The following is a 20,710-nucleotide window of genomic DNA, read 5'->3' on the forward strand; positions in this document are numbered from 1 at the left end:
CACACACACACACACACACACACACACACAGTTTCATTACCATAACAGCCACAGTGGGAGAACTGTCCTGTCTCTGCTGTGAACCACCTATGGTGACTCGATTGGACCCCCACAATGAGAGCTCAGCTCCTCTGCACTGTATCTAGAGTTACTGATCAGGCTAACCCCATCACAGCCACACCACAGAAGGGAACCATGTTACCACTACTACCTTCATATCACTTGTTTATCCCTCTGTCCTATCCCCCCCATCCTGGTGTTGTTCATGTAATTAATTAGATATTCCAGCATGAATGTGGCCAAAATAGACACTTGGCCAGTGGGAAATAGGTTTAAATGAGCATTGTTATGTGTGTGTGTTTGAAAAGTTATCATGGAAACAATCAAAGCTCAAAGCTTGCAAAGAAAAATTGGCAAAATGCTACAAGTATATGCTTTAGGGACATCTTTACTATGTGGTGACCCTCAGATGTTTATTCCTGAATGGGTCAAAGCTGCTACCGTCATTCCTCCGATAAAGAAGCCAACAGGATTAAATTACTCTCACAATAGTCATAATAAACAGCTTAGAGCAACTACAGTAGTTATAGAAGACATAAAATTCAGCCTGTCCATCTCATTAGATCCCTCCAGCTGCCTTATTGCGCCAGCTTTCTCAGCTGATGCCATGTTTCCACTGCCTGGTAAGGCGGCGCTCGACTCGACTCATGTCCTCTTCTCGATCTGTTTTCCACTGCAGGTAGTATCAGTTCAGTGGAGGCAGCGCTCTCAGCTAATCGGCATAGCGCCTCCGCATGAAACCGTCTTGAAATCATCTTCAAAAGGACACTCGCTGAATCCTGTCATCGGCAACAAAACAAAAGGGACATTCTGGGTCGAGCGAATAAAACAAAAAGCAGTCGAATTGCGTGGCTATTTAAAAAGTAAAGGGTAAAAGAAAAGGACAATTCTCTGATCAATCAGTGGTGTGCAGTGTTCTTCTAGCATCAGCTCAGCTTGCCTGGAACATCGACTGAGGGGGTTCCAAAAAAGTACCAGGTACTACACAGTTCTAATGTATAATGTATGATAATAACTTGCTTCTTAAGGTGATTGAAACTAATCAGGTGACAGCTGACTTTAACCAGGCCCATCCTGACCAAACCTTACTGGATATCAGCACTTCTGTTGTATATCGGAGTCAGGAACAGCGTGGACCATCCCATCTTCCCTGGCTATAAAAGTTAAATGGCTCCACTTCTTGCAGCAACTGAGACAGGCAAGACTACCAACCCTAATCTCGTGTACAATGCACAGAGGCTCCATTAAAAATGAGTCACTAGCTGAAGATCTGGTATTGGGCCTGCAATGCCTCAGACCTCAAGTCACACCAGCACATAACGAGGACAATGGAAAACACAATTCAGGCTTCTCTGCATCCTCAAAGCTTCCTGTATTATAAAGGACCCCTGACATCCTTCCCACAATGCATCCATTTCTCTAGCATCTAACCGGAGAAACCCTGTTTCTCTGTGAAAGGGTTCTTTTCTGATAGCAGACTGGTTGCATAAGTTTTCACAGGGGATAACAAAACATAAAGTAAAGTACACTATGCAGTTCTGTTTGTGAATGGTCATGAAAATTGTATTATGGGTCTTTGAAAAGTTAAAGAAAAGTTTGGAAATTGTGCGTGAACCCTGAAACTCCACTCTGTGATAGTATTAACGAATTGAATAATTGTTTAAGGCCCATAATTTGGGTTGGCAAATATTTTGTTAGATAAAAACAGTGTGAGTTTTAGAAATCATTACGTCTATCTTTTTAAGTAAATTTGGACTTATTAGACTAATTACAGAGAGAATACAGCACTGCTTTGCTCACTGCGTGTGTTAGAGAGAGAGAGGGAGGGAAGTAGGAACCCGGTGGACTATTGCGTGCAATGTTTCTGTAAGTTATTAATATTAAGAATAATTTGAATGTCAACGTTATGAATGAAGCTTTGAACTATTTAGTTCATCCGTTGTAATTACCCATGTGGTCTTAACTCTTGTTAACAAAAATAATGCAAATGCGCCATTTTAGCATGCTTTGGTTTGAAACCAAACAGAAAAAGAGAGCCAGAAAGGATTTGTAAGCTCTGCAATGAACAAGTCGGGACTTCAGATGGAAACACCACAAATACGTGTGTGCAGCTGACTGCATTCACAAGAGGCAGCCGGACCAAAACTCCCCTCACGGTGAGCCATCGACGGTGGCCACTTACGTGTATTACAACATATGTGTCTCCAGTCCATAGATATTTACATTTATGTCTGTCTCGATCTTTAGCTTTTTTTTGGACGACAATTTTTGTATATTGTTTTTCTTAAAGCGATATCATCAGACGGGTAGTTTCAATATGCCCAACCCAAATTGTGGGCCTTTGATTCTGTGAGTTGGCCAGTTTTTCTGACACTTACAAAAATGTACTCCGGCACATTAAAACATGAATTCCATCATAAGTAGATCTGAATATGTAGCGTTTCTGTTGAAAGATAAAACATGCTACAAACCTGCCTAACTCAAATGTTAAGTCAATAAACTTAATGACACAGAATTTGCTTGCGACAGTATTTTGCCGTGACAAACGCTAACACCAAGCGTCATCCCCTCCACGCGGCGTCGTAGCACTGGGCTGTTCACCAACAGAGAGCATCTCGTTCCGCCATGATGTCTTTCAAACCACGATCAATACACGACAACAAACGGTGAAAAGCCTCGCTGTGACCTTGTCCTCCCCGGTAGGTCTACACTGCCACACAGCTTACAGAGGATCAATACAAAACCTTTCTGTCAGCTCAACTGAGTTGACTCAACTGAGGTGGTCATATCTAGGTTCAGAGACAACAATATTGATTGCCACATGCAAACAACATCAAATAGCTAGTTATTCCAGTCAGTTGTCAAGATGAGAAATAACAACACATCTATAGCTATAACGAGCTCTCCTATAAAGCTTCCACCTACTTAGCGTGAAAGCACAGACGTCCATTTCCTTCTCACACTCTCTATTGGATCCATGGGTCACCTCTCCACCTAGTGCTGAACAACAGTGAGCCTCTTACGCTACTTTTATGGGAATAAATTAACGGTAAAAGTGTTTGTATGTCTTGCACTGAACAAACCACCCACATGCAAATCCCGAAATAGGCTTCAGGATTTAAATACTGGAAAACAAAACGGATCTCTTGAATGCACTTAATAGAAGAAATATCTTCACCCCTTCTCCTCTTCCAGCACAAATAGCACTCACTGGTAGACAAACCCAGAAACTCATCTATATTTAATTGATGTCAGACTATTTTAAGGGAGCTTCTGCCCTTCTAGTGGCATGACACACTCAGACTAAGGTTGCTGACATTTGTGAGGGCAGAGGACGACGCCAACATTAGATTAGACAGTACAATGACGTTACATTAAGACCAAAATGACTATATTATTCAATCAGGCGTCACTGAAACATATTCCACTATGCGATAAAAGACTAAATTATGACCAACCGTGCTATATTTTTCAGAAAGACAGAAATGCTAGCGGGGGGAGAGGAAAATGTGCTCAGTTCAGAGTTTAAATGAACAGTCACCTGACGCCATCGCATCAAAACACATGAAAAAACGTGAAGGGAGGCTGTACATGCATACACACAGCCACAACCTAGCTTCTAAAAATAACCATGTGTGAAGAATCAGTTTTATTTCCTACGCTCGCGTTCCCCCAGAGCAACAGAGCACCCTGGGCCTGATATCCCCGAGGCCTGGCCTCGCATTTTAGCTGTGACCTACATTGAGTTCCCTCCACAAGGACAATGCTGGGCTTGACTCCTTGGACGACTTTGGGTTTATAGCTGGGAGCCGGGGAGTTAACTCGCTTGACATCTTCTTTGGATCCAGTCTGGTGGCGTCGTTTGTCATTTTGTAGACATCCGTCTTCATCTTGCTTGAAATGCACCGTTTTTTTGCGCTTAAAAGATGCGAGGGAGCCGGACTGAAATACTTCTTTCATGTTCGTACCAGGTTTCCTTCGCTTCTTGCGGACCCCAAAACATCCACAAAGCTTGAGAGAAAAAAGACTGAGCATGACTTTGTGCTGGTTCAACCAAATGAAATAGAGATCCAGGTAACTGTGTCCTGATATCCTAGAACGTCACCGCTCAAGACAGTGAAAACTGGTTAGATGACGGCAAGCTGTAGCAGCAAAACATCCATATTCATACACCGTTTGTCTTGGAGCGAACAAATATCCAAAAAAAAGCAGCTGATATTGCATGTCTTCTTTGGTGAATTCTTGCTTTGAGGTGACAAAACAAACCCTCTGTGACATTAGACACACTAACAGTAATGTAGACATTTGCTAGGAGGAGGAGCTTGTTCTGACCCCGGGGCTCCGAAGACTTTGACGGGAGTATCGCTGAAAGATCGCTCCACCCAGAAGCAAATTTTGTCAATATCCATATATAAATTAAACATGAATAATAAGGAGATTGTTACTCGAATGGTAAAGGAGTTTAGAACTAACTTGGATTTATCTAGAACATCTCTCTGGCTGTGACCAATGTTCACACTCTGCACCGATCACTCTCTGACCGCCTCACACATGTCGGTGTGTCACTGATGATGATGGTGACATAACGGCATCATCCGTTAGAAAAGCAAGACCAATTGGGTTAATGCTCACAGACCCTGGACGTCACACAGTAGGGTTATATATATCGCAGTATTGTGCACCCTGCTGTGATTTCTGCACTTGCAATTAGCACATTTTTGGAGCACATCTACAGTATGATAATGTTTATGAAGTAGTCTCAATGTGGTTGTGGCCAGTTGAACCTGGAATTACTTAACATAAGAAGGGGAGGTGACTTGACCAAACGAGTTAGTCTGGCTCTTAAGAAAACACACATTACTCTGCATAAGCTAAGAAGACAAAGAGACATTGAGACTCAAAAGACAAATAACTTGACTCTGGACAGAAAACTTTACAGGATCTCAAACACCAAATAATGCAGTTTTTTCCATCACAATCCATCTTTCCATTAGAGGCAGGCCTTTAGAGTATGCCCACACTCCACCAACAGATACACACACTTCAGTATGACCTAGATACAAATTGTCTTCAAAAGTCATCGGGTTCAGAGAAACGACGTGCTCGGAGAGGCTGAAAACACCCAGAAGTCAGAGCGCTGAGGGTTCATTTATTGGGCAATTTGATTGAAATTGAAAATAACACACAAACAAGACAACAAGAGGGAAAAAGGGTGATATCATAGAACATATTCACCATGGTGAACTGATCAGTGCCATGAGTGAAAAGTAGGCCATCATAAAGTGTTTGGTAATGATTCATTATCATAGTTGTTCTATTATTAGGCCCAGCTATTCTTATTCGGCTTGTGGTCTGATCTACTTAGGTCATTCAGGACAGGAGGTATTTGAAAGAGTGCATTTTAAGCAGTTTTGTGACCGACGTGGACACAATGGCAGCACTCAGACTCTATGATGGTGTTTTGTGGATTATTTTTCGTTTTTCACAAGACACATGAATCATTGACAAACACAGAGTTAAATGTATGCGCTAGGTTAGAGAAGAAGCTGCTATCGGCAAAGCTTGATTCAAATTTTCATGAGCATGACCCGGTGGAGAGCACAGGCAACTTGTAGTGCTCCCTGCCTCTCCTGCCTCTCCTGCCTCTACTTCCTCCACTTCCTCCACTTCCTGGCAACTCACATTTGTTCCAGTCCCTTAAATTTGCAACACCAGAAAAATAAAACCTCTCTCTTTTAATCTTTAAGCCACTACTCATCTACTCCGTTGTTCAAACAAAGAATATTAAGAAAGTTAATACCACGGACTCCTCCCGTTTGGCAGATGTGACGACTGCCTGTGTGGCCGGGCACAACGGTTCCTGTTTGGGTTTGACTGGAAGACAACTGTGGGGTTTTCCTCAAGCCGCCGACTGAGTCCTGCCAAAAGCCCGAACTCCACTGATGACGATGATGTCATGTGAACCACAGGTACGCAGAATAACTGCTGCTTCATTGCTATTGGCTGCCACACAAATGACCAGCAGTACCAAAATCCAGATGTGACAAAAAAAAAATGTTAGGTTGTGGCTAATGCACACTGAATATACTGTAGACTACAGGGAATATTATTGGATCTATTGTGTCCTAACCAACACTGAAAATCAATATAAACAATTAAATGCCATATTGATACATATGATCAATGGATTTATGCTCAAAAACAATGCAGCAGAACCAGAAATATCCACTAATCTATTCCATGCGTTCCTCTTCCTTGTCAAAAATTGAAGCCTACATTACCCATGATGCCACCTAACTGCCGACAGTTTGAGTGCGTTACGCTGGAGACTGCTAATGTACAGTAGCATCGACGTAGGTTACAGGGGGCAGGTGAGGTCACTACTCCTGCACAGACTCTTTGTTTTCACTGAACAATCGACTTCAACATGCAAACGTCAGGAGCAGCTTACAGTCTGGCTTCTTCTTCTTTTATCTTTAGTAGAACTCGTGCGTAGTCTGAGCACGTCTCACGTGAGAAAGTGGAGCGGCGGGGTGAAGCAGTGGGCCAATGTGATGACAGCTCTGGCTCCCTCTCTAATAAAGATGGGTGCCTCAACACATAGCAAGCACATGCTTTCCCTTAGTCCGGCCTTGCATTAAAGTGAAAACGAAAAAAATTGCCCCGTGCACTGAATCCTGCTTCCTTGAAATGAAATGCGATTCCTGCGTTACATTAAATGCAGGCCCAGTCGAGTCCAGTCGTTTCACTTCCAAGTCGAACTCATTGCATGCGTGCCATCTAGTTATCATCCTGCACATTGAAGTGCACGATGGAACTGTGAGACAACACAATGTGCCACAGTTTCTCAGTAAAAAAAAACACTTTTACTCTGGTTTTTGGCTTGTGGCAGTCAGGGTAAACACAGGAGGACGACAATGGCGGCAACGCACATTAAACATGTGTATACCATACAGTCACACCTATTTGTTTTGGGCGTAATCCGGCAGACACGGTTTTACAAACTGACTGTATTTGACTGGTTATGTTGGGTTCACTGTTGCATCTGCCTGGCTGATGTAAGCAGCCATATAAAAGGGTACTGTATGTAGCTGGAGGATGATAATAGAGACAACATGGGTTGTGTGGCCCTGCCTTGAATATCTGGCAACGTTCATTGACCCGACTGTTGTGCAGACGTTATTACGGAAGCATTCCTCTAAATCTCCACAATAAACATGCTCCAATGTCAAGCTAGTCCACATTATTCAAGCAGATACTGAGGCATGTCTACATGGATGATTTTCAAAACCCACAAGACGGTATGCACACACACACACACACACACACACACACACACACACACACACACACACACACACACACACACACACACACACACACACACACACACACACACACACACACACACACACACACACACACACACACACACACACACACACGGGGAGGGCTAACAGACTCTCGTCATATTCCCAAACCAAAACAGATCCATCCACCATCTTCGCCACAGCTTGTCTGCCAGTGCTTCTTCTTGTTTTTTTTGGTGAAACGCATGAACACACAGACACACACACACACAAATGCAAGAGGGGTGACGAGCTGACTGGGGTTTGTCAGCACGGCAGGGGGACGGAGCCATCTGTCCCAGTGAAGGGTTAATCCAACCAAACGCACAGGCCGCAGATACCAGCATTTTCCAGTCTGCAAATGTGTAGCTCCATGCTGGTAATGTTATTTTCTCTTCTTTTTTGTTGGCGTTTTAGTTTTGTGGGGAGGAGGATGGGTTGCAAGTCTGTCGTTCCAGCCTTACGGACGCCCCAATCATCCCACCTGACTGCCCCCAAATCTCCCCATGTGGTGGTGGCAGGGAATTAAACATTGACGGGGACAGTTATAGAGATGGCTTTACAATGATTGGAACGGATGCCTTTCATTTGGGATGGAGTGTTTTGTGTTGGGGGGATGGGGGGGGTTGTGTTTTCACTGCTCCGGCTGGCTGAGAGAGGCTCGCAATGAAGAGACGATTCACTCACACACACACACACACACACACACACACACACACACACACACACACACACACACACACACACACACACACACACACACACCACAATGAGATCAAAACAGGCCTTTTCTCTGGACCTGTGACGTGCTTCAATCTTTTTCCCCTTCATAAGCAATGCTTTCAGCTCTAAATGGTTCCCAGTCAGGGGTCTGAGGACCGGGGGAAGGGAATAAAAAGAGGGAGATTAGAATAAGAAACAAAAAAAAGCTGAAGGGCAGTAGTGCAGTGTGAAGCTAAATCAGCCAGAAACTGCCTGAAAATGCCCCCCCCGCACACACACAGCCGGCCTTTGTCTTTTTATTCCACCCAGGAAAAAAAAAGGCACCATGGGCAAGCTGCTACCTACAGCAACATGGAAATGGAAAAGAGAGGCTTTAAAACGGTACATTTAGAGGGGCGGGGATGGAGGGATGGAGATGAAGAGAGAGGGGGGGGGGGGTCATCCAGACACGAGATGGATCGAGAGGGAGAGAAAGAAAGAAGGGAGGATGCAGGAGAGGCAGAAGCTAATCTTAGCATCCTGGAAGCTCCAGACAGACAAACAGACAGGCAGCAGTTTGCTGCTGGAGGTAATGGCTTCCGATAGGATCAAGCATGTCAACAGATGCACATAGCCTGAATACAGACATCGCAGAGCTGGAGCACTTCCACCACAAAACACACACATACTGTACATATGCACACGGGAAGTGACAGTTTGCAAACACACACACAGCACACCTGAGACAGACAGACGCAGACAGACACACACAGCTTCCGTTTGACCACAACACATCAGCCTCCATTACTGCCAGCGATGTGCCTCCGTCTCCCTCGCTCTGCTCCTGATGCCTTCCGCCTGATGCACAGCACACACTCACCCGCCTGCCTCTCCATCTCTCTCTCGCTCTCTCTCTCCATCCCAACCCCCAACCATTAAATCACAGCAAACCCTCGGCGTACCCTCTCGAAATGAAACACAGGACAAAATACCTCAGTTAGGGAGCCCGTCAGGGGCTTCTTCTCCTTCACCTTACAGTCCACAGAACAACACCACGTCGGCAGGAGACAGAGGGAGCAACAACAAAAAAAAAAAAAGAAGACGAAGAAGAAAAAAAAGATCCAATCAGGTGTGGATGGGAGGAAGGAATACCAGCGCAGATTTACATTTCCTTCTCCTTTCCAGCCTCCTCTTCCTCCTCCCGTGCGTCTGTCCTCTGTCCAGCTTTGGCTTTGTGATGCTAAGCTAATGGGAGCTAAGCTAAGCAGCATCCACACATAGGCTTATAATGCGCTCAGTCTCATACCCACACACACACGCGCACACACACACACGCAGACCAACGTTAGGCTTCTGTCTCGCTCTCTCACTGACTGAGCCCCGCTGTCTTCCGTCTCGCAGGCACCCACATGCACCCGCCCACCTCTCTCTCTCTCTCTCTCTCTCTCTCTCTCTCCCTCCTTCCCCTTCTCTCGGCTGTTCACCCCATTCTTTCTTGTTCTCACAGATCCCATCAGTTTATTTTTTTTTCTCTGCCCACACCTCTTATTCTTTTCGCCCAGACACTGATGTCCTCTCACACACAAACTCATACACATGCGTTTGGGTGTTTAACAAGTTCCAGACAACTCATCCTTGACCAACATGTGAAGAGCACAGGAGGAGAATCCTTGGGTCAAGTGAGGAATAGACAAGAGTTGAAATGTCTGTGACAAGAGCTGAGCAGGAGGGCGTGGACTTTAAAGGCTGGAACCGTATGCACGTACAGATATCCACAATACATACCACAGGTGTTAAACACGGGATAGTAACACAAAGCCACCATGTCAGTGGGAATGAGTCCAAACTACTGTATGGACGAATTCCAAAAGAAGGAGCTCTGTTCATACAGGATTCAGCATTACCCCCCCCCCCCCGCCTCCCCCAACAAAAAGAAAAGATCAACACTGACCAACTGGTACACATTTGCATGCACAAGTTAGAGAAAGAAAGCACGCGTAGGGGTCTTTTGTTGTGCTCTATGGTCAGAGGAGGGGGTTGGGAACAGCAGTGAGGAAAATGCAAAACGCAGGAAGGCCAAAGGTCACGTGATCAGCCCTGCTCCGTCAGAGACCCTTTAAATGTGTCCCAAATCCACACTTTGTACTAATTCTGAGAAGGAATTCACTGGAAAACTAAGACTTGATTTTTTTTTTTGTGTAGTGTCGACGGGAACTTTTGGTCCACAGTGCAACATGTATACGACATAGGAGGAGGGACTCGCAGCTGGAATGAAACTCCAGAAACGTTAAGAAAACACAAAAATAAAGAGTATTTGTTACTGCATACAGTCGGCCCCTAACACAGTCAACGCAGTCCAACACAACTTAACAGCAATAAACAATTGATTAAATACATGAAGAAATGTTTTAATGTTCAGTCTGACTTGAAATGATTGTAGGCTGTAGTTTGTGCTGTTTATACTGAGAGGTAATGTTTGTAATGATGTGAACTGGGGATATAATATTAGTAACCGATTCAAAATTGTTAGTTTTGTTTATTTTAGAAAAACAGTGAGTACTGTAATATTGACAAATTCTTTATTGTTAGCATTATGTCATATATAACATAATGACATCACAAACGGTTAGCTGTGTGACTGTCTGACTGAAAGGCCTGATCTGCAAACTCATACCAGGCTAGCATGAGCTGCCATTTCTATAAATGGAAATGAACCATTTGTCAAACAAGACTAGGACTCAGGGGCACAAATGTATCCTATGCTGCCTGTACTGAGGCCTCCATGCCTACTGTTGTGCATTTGTCAGTGATTGAGTGAGTGCATACAATAGGAATGAAGCTGGGGGACTCCACCCATCATTCCCTCTCTGTTTGACAGCATTCCTTTGACTTCTCCTGATGCTGTTAGCTACACAAAAAAACATCCCCACCAGCATGAATGCAGCTGCTATTGTCTTCGTCACAACCTGCAGCATGCTGGGATCCCCTCGTCCACATGCAGTCAAACTGATACTGATGTTGAGTATTTAGTCCCTCCCAATGGTGGTGTATGGGAACCGGATTTCAAAGACATTCATAAGGGAGGGAAAATGTCAACGTATATCACAATATATAAAGTAAACTTAGCCTATCAAACATACACAAAATGATATATGATCCATGAAACATTTTGTGAAATACTCTTATTCACCAAACTCCTGGCTCTCTCTTCATATCTAACAGACAGATGTGGTACAGGTGTCAATCCTCTCATCTAACTCCTGTGAAGTGAACTAAGCGTATTTCTCAAAATGTCAAACTATTCCCTCAATTTAAACAAAATGTAGACATATGATTTGTTCCTAGCAGCTAATAACAACCAGGTGATAATATATCATAAAGTATTTATGAGGGAAAACAAGCTCATGATGCCAGTACGTATCAGTAGCCTAACAAGAGTTAGCAATAGAGTGTCCTTACTTGTAAAGTGTCCACTCAGGTCAAAGGAGAGTCAGTCTATGGATGAATCAACTACTCACAGGCCGGGATGCCGGGCAAACCAGTTATTGTGATAATGTAATTCAACTGATATAACAGGAAGGATACGTCACTGGAAACACGTGCAAACGTGCTTACCTAGCCTCGACAAAAACAACATTCGTACCTCGTGTAATGCATGTCAAACAGCGGACACGCACACAGGATTAGACTGACACACAGCCCCTTCCTGCCTGGTAAAAGTCAACAACCCAGATTTGGAAGTTCGCTTCTAAATCTTCCTTTAGCTTTCACTCCCCCATCTTGGTTTACCACCTTCTGCTGCTCAGGAATGGCACAAGGAGTGACAGCAGTTCTTTTGTTCAGGTGACACAATGTGATTGCATCAGTGGATGCAACCAAACCCAGAAATGCTGCTTTTGTATGAACTGTAGAGACACACACACACACTCCCAAATCAGATGGCACGCCGAAGCCCCGCACAATCACAAATCATACATGTGTGCATATGTTTATGTTAGCTTGGCCGGCTAGCTAGAGCCGGCGTTGATTTGAGTGTGTGAGTCTCTCTCTCTCTCTCTCTCTCTCTCTCTCTCTCTCTCTCTCTCTCTCTCTCTCTCTCTCTCTCTCTCTCTCTCTCTCTCTCTCTCTCTCTCTCTCTCTCTCTCTCTCTCTCTCTCTCTCTCTCTCTCTCGCCCCCCTCCCACACCCAAACTCCACTCTACCCCACCCCCATCTGCATCCCCGCGGCTTCAGCCCCCCCCCACCTCCCCTTCCAGCCGTCCTCTTAGCCTATATACGGGGTCGTCAAATCGTCGGTGCTGCTAGCCGCGCGGTTCATCATCACGTGCGCACGTGAACGCGACCAACTCTGCAGACCCTTGCGCTCGCTTTTGAGAAGCAAAACACCAAACCATCAGCATCACAACAACCACAAGCAGGCGATGCTGCTACTTGCCTAGATGCAGGGTAGACCAGAGCTCCCCTTTTCAAGACTCGGAGACACAGAATGCTGAGCTTTAATATCAGGTACAAGTCTCTCCTCCTCCTTCTGCTGCTTCTTGCCACTGCTCCGACCAACTGGCAGGAAAAATGAGAGAGAAAGAGCGATACAGAGAGAGAGGGAGAGAGGGAGCAGCAGTGGCAGCGAGAGGCAGCGAGAGGCAGCGGAGTCATGAGTTGTGGGTGGGGGGGTGGGGGGGGATGGAGGGTTGGTGGGGATAATGGGAGATTGGGAATGCTGAACGCGCGGATGGGCTGACCACAAGGGAAGCCGACGGACGCCTCAGCAGATGGGGGAGGGTGAGAGTGCTGTGCTTCACATTTGAACAGGGTTATGGGAACGACTGACTTTTGGGAGATGTGATTGAGGTGACCAGCTTGTGTTTACACCCAATTTCAGGAGACTTGCACATCTGGAGAGGACTACCTGGAGGTACGGCTCTGGTGTGCTTCACCGCCCTACACATACTGATCCTTTGTCAAGGTATTTCTTAGATGGTCTTTTTATAGTTTATGCTGGCTACTTTTTGAGATTGCTGGCATGTATGGGGGCACAGAGTAAACACTCACCACCACCACCGCAGTGAATAAAGAAAAAGGAACTGGTACCAAAAGTGAGTTGAGTTGTCTTCCATTACAACACAATACAGATGACGACATTACGGGCATACTGAATAACACAACATTCCAGATAACAGCGTTAAATTTGGAAAGAGAATGTTAATATATATTGTTTATGCAAAATAGATGCTGAAAAACAACCAGTATTTGCAATTATGCCCAGTTAACAAATACGCAAAATGCATATTTTCCATAATTTAGTCAAACTCACCAATTACATATGTGAGTTTGGCTCATATTCATTGTGAGATTCAAAGTGAGATTGGAACTTTAACAGACGCTCATGCTACATGAGCGTGCAGAAAGGCTGGCTGAGTCGCGTTACCATTTTGCCTGATTTAGAGGCAGGAAAAGCCCCAACATCCACACACTTCTCCATCTGTTTCTCCACCTGCTTGCAGTGCATTAATCACACCTACACACTCACACACACACACACACACACACACACACACACACACACACACACACACACACACACACACACACACACACACACACACACACACACACACACACACACACACACACACAGTGCTTCGAACAACCTTTGGACATACGTCAACATGGACACACGCTGACCTCCCACGGTCACAGGCCAACACAGTCACAGCAAATCCATCTCACTTATGCATCAACGGTAGAGAAAATAAACATGTGCTCTCCTATAGGAAGCCGGTACTGGTCTTGTAATACTCTGTGAGTGTGAAGGGCACGAGGGAGGACTTATTCAGAGACTGAGTCTAGTGTCCTCCTGTAACAGAAAGAAGTAAAAAAAAAATAAGCTGCAGCAAATTATTTGGAAATTCAATGTCCCAGTGACAGTTTCACAGTCCTCTACGAGTGCATGATAACAAAAACCTAACAGTCCTATAAAACGTATGGCCTGGGGAACACCTTCATGCTTTGTTTACTGCGAACAACACCAGGATCTTTTACTAGTGTGCCATAGACCACTCTGTGATTAAAATGGCCATTATGGCCAGATCCCCTCCCTCCACCGGTGTCTGGCTGACATATGGCAGCGGAGGTAATACAGATAAAGTCCCTTAAACAAGCCTCCTGAATACATTCATTTGCGTGAGAGAGCCACGAATAAACTAATTGAAAAGCCAACAGATGAAAACCATTAAGGGGAAAATCATGGGATTGGGGAAATGAGAGGCGCTTCCAGAAATGAACTGCAAAACAAAGAACCCAATATGCTCGTGCTTTGGAAAATATGAGGACGAAGAGGCTGAAAAGTAATTCCTAACATGAAAATTGTTTAAAGCCGTACTCCAAATATGTGTTTATTGTAGAAAGTATGATGCGATATGTCTAAAGTGCCCTCACGTACTAGTAACAGACATGCAACTACTGCACCAGTCAATATTAAAGTGCTGTAAAGGAAGGTAGACATAGAAATGGCACATAGCCCAGTCATTTCTTCTGTTACACCTCTCATCTGCTTGTTCAGTCTCTTCCCTTGTTTCAAGTGAGGCATGCTGGGTCCAAAGCCAGCAGGGGCTTCCGACTCCGGTATCGTGACAATAATGAGCCTGGCTCTGATTGGTCCACGCAGTTGATTTCGGTGGTGTATGCAAAATCGGGGATAACACGAGATTGGCATCATGCAGCATTGTTCATCAGTCTAACCCTCTCTCCGTTTAAAGAGGGAGCTGCACAGTTATGGCATTCATCCCTCTGCTGTTATGGCGCTAATGCCACATCCTTAGCACCAGCAGCATCTTCAAGGGTTGTTTTTCATAGCAGGGAAGAATAAAGCACTTCAACTGTCTACTTCAGCCTTTCAGCAGCAGCAGATACAACAGAAATATGCAGCATCAAAAAAACAAACCTTTAGATCTTAGATATCGAGTGAAAGACGCAAGCCTCTATTCCTGGATCACGCGGCCAGCTCTGGCAGAGGAGATACTGGTTCGGGATTAAAGGCGAGCTACTTGGATGAAGCCCCACCCACCTAGAATTACCGGTGCCACTGATCCAGCGGACATGAGGTACTACTAGCCTATTCAACTGTGGAGTCACCGGACGTTTCCTTTACCTGATCAGACGATATTAATTAAAGCGAGCCCTGTGCTGGCTAGAATGGGACGGAGGGCGGCTGACTTTGTATCAACTCGCTGCTTGTTATCGGCTTGGAAGCCCGTTGTGGGATGAAGAGGAACGATGTGTGCTTAAAAAAACGAGGAAGATGAGGTCGGTTCCAAGGAGGGTACGAAGGAATCAGCCCGGCTAACTGCACGGCCAATATCGGTCAAAAAGCCAAGCGGAACTGTGCTCGGTTTAATAATAATCTGGTTTAATTGGATAACCATCAAAGTGTCTCCACTCACAATCATTGCTTGGATCTAAAACGGTGAAGGGTTTGTTTTTCATGAGGATGTTAGGCTATATTACACAATAATATTCTGTGGGATCTCACGCAAACAAAAGTGTGTAAAAAGCCAACGTATCATCAGGAACTGAAAGAATGGCTCACATAAATGGCGGGAAATGGAGAAGACAGTAGAGCAGCGAAGGACAAAACATGAAAGTGAGGAATGACAAGCGTGTAGGTGCAGAGAGGTCGCAGACTCACAAGGCACGGCGTGGCGATAGAGGTTGTCTCGGATGGTCTGCTGCAGGTCGTGGTCAGCCGAGGATTTCTGGAAGCGCAGGCTCAGGTAGTGCTTCAGGTCCTTGTTCAGCTTACTTCCTGTCATTGCGGACACAAAACGGGGAAGCATGCGGTAACTGCATCACAACAACAACAAAAGTAAGGCTAGCAGACATCACAAAGGTCACAATGGGCGCCGTTATAATTCACAGCGAGTGTGTCAAACGGCCACACAGTCTGGCTCCCACAAAAAAAACAAAAAAATAATAATACTGACGTTTATCCTGCAACTATAGCAGAGCTCGGTGCTGAGTACATAGCTGTGAGTTGTACACTTGCCATCGTCACTCAGAGGGGTAGCTGGCTGCAGACTCCCCAACCAGCCGGCGCTAGCCAGAACCTCCTGCCGCTACGCCGTCTGGACCTCAGACACACATTAGGCTACTGAAGGGCAGCGCAGCTGGAAAGTGACCATTTGTGTGTGTGTGTGTGTGTGTGTGTGTGTGCGCGTTTGGGTTTCAATGTGTGTCTGTGTCCATTACAGTTGAGTGTCCACATTACAGGCGGTGCTGTATGACAACAAAACATGCATGATGTCACACAAGAGAGTTTGCCTGATGAATATGACAAGGTCTAAAAATGAATAACTATACTGCTTAAGGCCACAACAAACATCTTATCCCGTTCTACATTACTACGTGTCTCATTATTTATTATCCAGATGATTTATCTCCCATCTTTGCAGGGCTGCTGAGACCATTTTTAGTTGTCTTGGGCAAACAACCAGTCATAAAAGGCTCTGGATCCTGTTTCCATGGAAACTGTGTGTATGTGTGTGTGTGTGTGTGTGTGTGTGTGTGTGTGTGTGTGTGTGTGTGTGTGTGTGTGTGTGTGTGTGTGTGTGTGTGTGTGTGTGTGTGTGTGTGTGTGTGTGTTTAATAAAATGATTGAGATTGTTAGCAAAGTACAGAAGAAGCATTTCTGCACTGGTTGGCAGAATGATTGTAGGTTCTTGAAATGAAAATACTATGAAATCAAAACATGCACATTCCACAGACGCGATATGACGGCATTGTTTATTTTAATGTGACCCCAGATGTCGTCTGTCACTCATATCAATAATAAGTAATAAGTTACAAGAGTGGGAGGGAGGCAACAATGAAATGATGGTTCCCTTTGCTACTTATCAGATTGTCGATGTCTGGTGTGGAAGCTGTCAGATACACACTGCAATTAAAATGTCAATATCCAACTCTTGTGGAAACCTGTCTTATAAAAAAGAAGAAGCATTTACGGTTATGCTTTTGACAAATAGTATTGTTGTAAAATGTCAATTCTCTAAGACAAATATCTAAATGGTATTTTTGTAAGCAACGTGTGAAGATGATTATTTCCAGGCCGGATAATGTATATTTTATTACATTTTATTGTTAAAAAGTATATCTGGTTTTATTACTTGTTAATATCACAGTTACTGTAAGAGATTAGACTTTTCTAAAAGGTTTCTTCTTACGACTCGAGACAACTCGCTATTAGACGATGTGGCTGTTTGCTAAACCGTCTGAGAGGAAAGGTTTGGTCTTTGCCCCTCCTGGGAGGAAACTCCCCTCCCGGCCCGGCACCATTGCTGTGTTGTAATCCTCACAACAGGTCACAAGCCAACAGAGAGCCTGACGCTCGCCCAGATGTTCTCTACCAATTACTTGAAGGCATTCCTCGCTAGCAGACCCCCAACAGGCTGTTTTACCCCAACACAGAAATACTTACAGTCGTACAATTTTGTCGACCTATCGATAAGTTGATCTGTCTCCATCATACAAAAGCACCACTTTAAATGTTTACCACAGATGTGCTTAGAAGCTTCTTGGAAACAAGTCATTCAGCATGAAAAGCACAATACTAATCAACTAAACAACTAATCAACAAAAAAAAAATGGTAGTCGACTGAGACAAAGAGCTTCATTTCGTTTGGTATCTCTCTACATTTCCAGGCTAAAGTGTAATCTTTTAAAAAAGATCTCTTACAAAGGTTTTTCTACTTTGTGTTAATCAAACTTTTACAGCAAATGGAACATGGGCTCACAATGGTGAACTATAGTTCGGCGATTTGTGTCATTCACAATAGAGCGAGCTGAGGGGATGCTGACAAAATGTAGAAAAGGAACGAAATTGACTGAGTGGCTGAGTGCTTTGCATAAAAGTCCATTCTTTGGTGGGTAAGAAGTTCTTAGCATGGTTCACTTTGGACCGTGGACTTTGTGCAGCACTGTTTAAGAAAGCTAAGCCTCCTGTGTGGTTCCTCGATCACTGGCGTGCAAACAACAGCGCCACAAGGAGCTGTTACAGAAGCTTTAATCCGGTTCTGTAGATCCTGTCCTCCCTCTCACTCTCTCTTTATTCATGCCTATCTCAAAGAAGACAACGCTGTGTTAATGTAAATGCGCATAAATCCTTCAAAAAGGTGGAACAGTGTGAACGAAGGGGGGCCCTGAAGGAAGTGCTGCGCTGATGAATGAGGGTGAAGGTAATCACTTAGGGACGTGTGTCGACTCAGTAGATAGCACTATCTGTCCTCCAGCTGTTTTTGGGGCTACTTTCGGTCATGAAGTGCTGACGTGGAACATGTGGATTTTTACTGATCAGCACCTGGTATGGATTTATTGCATTTAATAGAAGATGATGAATGAACAGATGTCCAATACTGATATAGACCAGGTTACTATTATAACTGCCCACTAGCTTTCCATTGGCCTGCGCTGAGGTGTTAGCTGGGACCAAAGTATGCCTGAGGTCTGGGAGTCGAACTCAAACTCATTTTGCGGGCGCCTACTCAACATAATATGTTGTTTCTGGTCTCCACCACATTTCCATTCTATTTCCTCTTTCCTGTCCACTACCTAAAGTAATAGCAGACTATTTCAAAACCACTCTCTTTAAGTGCACCAGTTCAGTCGTTTGGTTGGCTCCAAATGAGGTCTAGATTGGTCTCACTGTTGTACAAATGGAGTCGACTGTGTTGTCAAAGAGATCGATGTCCTGTGGATGCTTCACCAGCAATCTGTCACCCGCCTTACGTGCGAGAAGGTCAAGAAGATCCCCACTCGCCTGCATTTAAGCCTTTAAGGCCGCTAGTCAGACCCCTTCAAACCAATGGCGAGTACCTTAACACCATGAGCCCGTTAACTGCTACTACTTTGGTACTGTGTATAGGCAGAGTAGGGGTGTTCGATTCAACAATATCAGAATGTGAACGATTCAAAATGTCTCCATTAGCGGTGCAGCGTCGCTGCTAAACGATTAGCAAAACTGCGAGATTAAAAAAATATCCCCAAATGCAGTAAACTCGCCATCTCTACTTTAGGCAGCCATAGTCGTGGACGAGGAGATTGAGATTGCCACCATTGAGCAGTCTGTTATTAGGCTCTCCACACAGGAGAGACAGGTGAAGTGAAGATCACGTTGAGGGCAGCGGTTCCAAACAGGCTCAGTAGTGAACAAAATGCGGTGTTTTTTTTTTTTTTTTTGCTGAGCTCGACCAGAAAATATTCGGTTAAAACACATCGTTGATGTTGTTTCGCCCTCGTTGTTGTGCAGGAAGTTTGCCCCACTGCGCCGGACTCCCTTTAAACAAAAGCCTATTAATTGCTACGTTGTCAGCAACCGCTCATATGGTAACTTTGGAGCAATCTGGCCTTGTGTGCTCGGATTCATTTGGCATGCAGTTAACACACTAGTCCTAATTCTAAATTTGCTTCTGGTGTTCTTCACCGTTTTGGAGGAAGAAAATAACGTCAGTAACAGTCAAAATAGCTCTTTCGTGCAGTGGATCTAATTTGTTTGTGGTTTATGAGAATTTGGAAAAGTAACTGATAAATATTTAGCAAAGTAACTGATAAATATTTCAAGAAATGTTAAAGTCTTACATTTGAGAACAGACTTTGGTTTTGGGGAACGACTCAAAACAATGCAAAGTCCTAAAAACCAACTTGAATAAGAATCGTGATAACATCAATGATCATGATCCTGCCCTGAAGAAATTGTGATATGATATTTTTACCATGCGGCTCACCCCTAGGACACACAGCATGCTGGCCCTGATAGCAAACAAAGCACACTGCATTGACCTCAAACTTAGACGTGGACTGACTTGAGTAGACCACCCTAAAGAACTACAGAGACCTGAGATGTTTAAACATCCTTTTGTAGTTTACATTGACTGGGTTGTTTAGTTTCTGAGGCCTCATCAGGAACTCATTTCCTCCCTTTCAACGTTATTCAAATATCGTATAGGACTTTCTTATGACCAACTCTAAGTGCCTGACCGTATGTTTTAGTGCATTGTTTAATTCATTGATTATCTGAATTCAATTCAACCTATAGGCGCCAAATAGCAGGCACGCAAGCAGCAAGGCTCGGTTTGGGAGAACATTTGGCCCAGCAAGCGCCCACCCAAAGCCCTCTGCAAACAGATAATTAGAAACGACATATCCTTCAAACACAGCCCACCTGTTATAGATTTTCCATAAGCCCCCCTAAAAAGAAGCAAGATGTTGAGACGGAGACACGCGATCCACGGCAGAAGGGAAGTGGGGGAGAAAGCGAGCGAGGCAGAGCGTGTCACACAGAAAGAGTACATCAGTATGAGCCACACAACACATCAAAAGAGTTTCAGACACAGCGGAAATGTGAAAGGCTCCGCTGCTTTCTAGGCATCTCCCATTGAGCCCCGGCCCCGCACCCCTCAGCTCAGCTCAGCTCAGCCACGGCCCCGCTCAGGCATGCAGGGCCAGACATGGCACCAGCCAGACCCTCCAATAGCAGCCCACTTCTGTAATTCACAGCAGGGGGAAAAACCCTCTGACACTGAAACTCTATCCTCTCGCTGGTTAGTGGGGAA

General features: G+C 44.6%; 1 protein-coding gene across 1 annotated transcript in view; it reads right to left on the reverse strand.

Annotated features, from left to right (window-relative positions):
• Positions 1-20,710, reverse strand: part of magi1b (membrane associated guanylate kinase, WW and PDZ domain containing 1b) — a 117,089-nt gene that overhangs the window by 49,339 nt on the left and 47,040 nt on the right. The window contains 1 exon segment of the mRNA XM_079186571.1: positions 15,796-15,912. Within this exon segment, the coding sequence (XP_079042697.1) occupies positions 15,796-15,912 (117 nt within the window).

Source organism: Pholis gunnellus, assembly GCF_910591455.1.
Source record: "Pholis gunnellus genome assembly, chromosome: 3".
Lineage (NCBI taxonomy): Eukaryota > Metazoa > Chordata > Actinopteri > Perciformes > Pholidae > Pholis > Pholis gunnellus.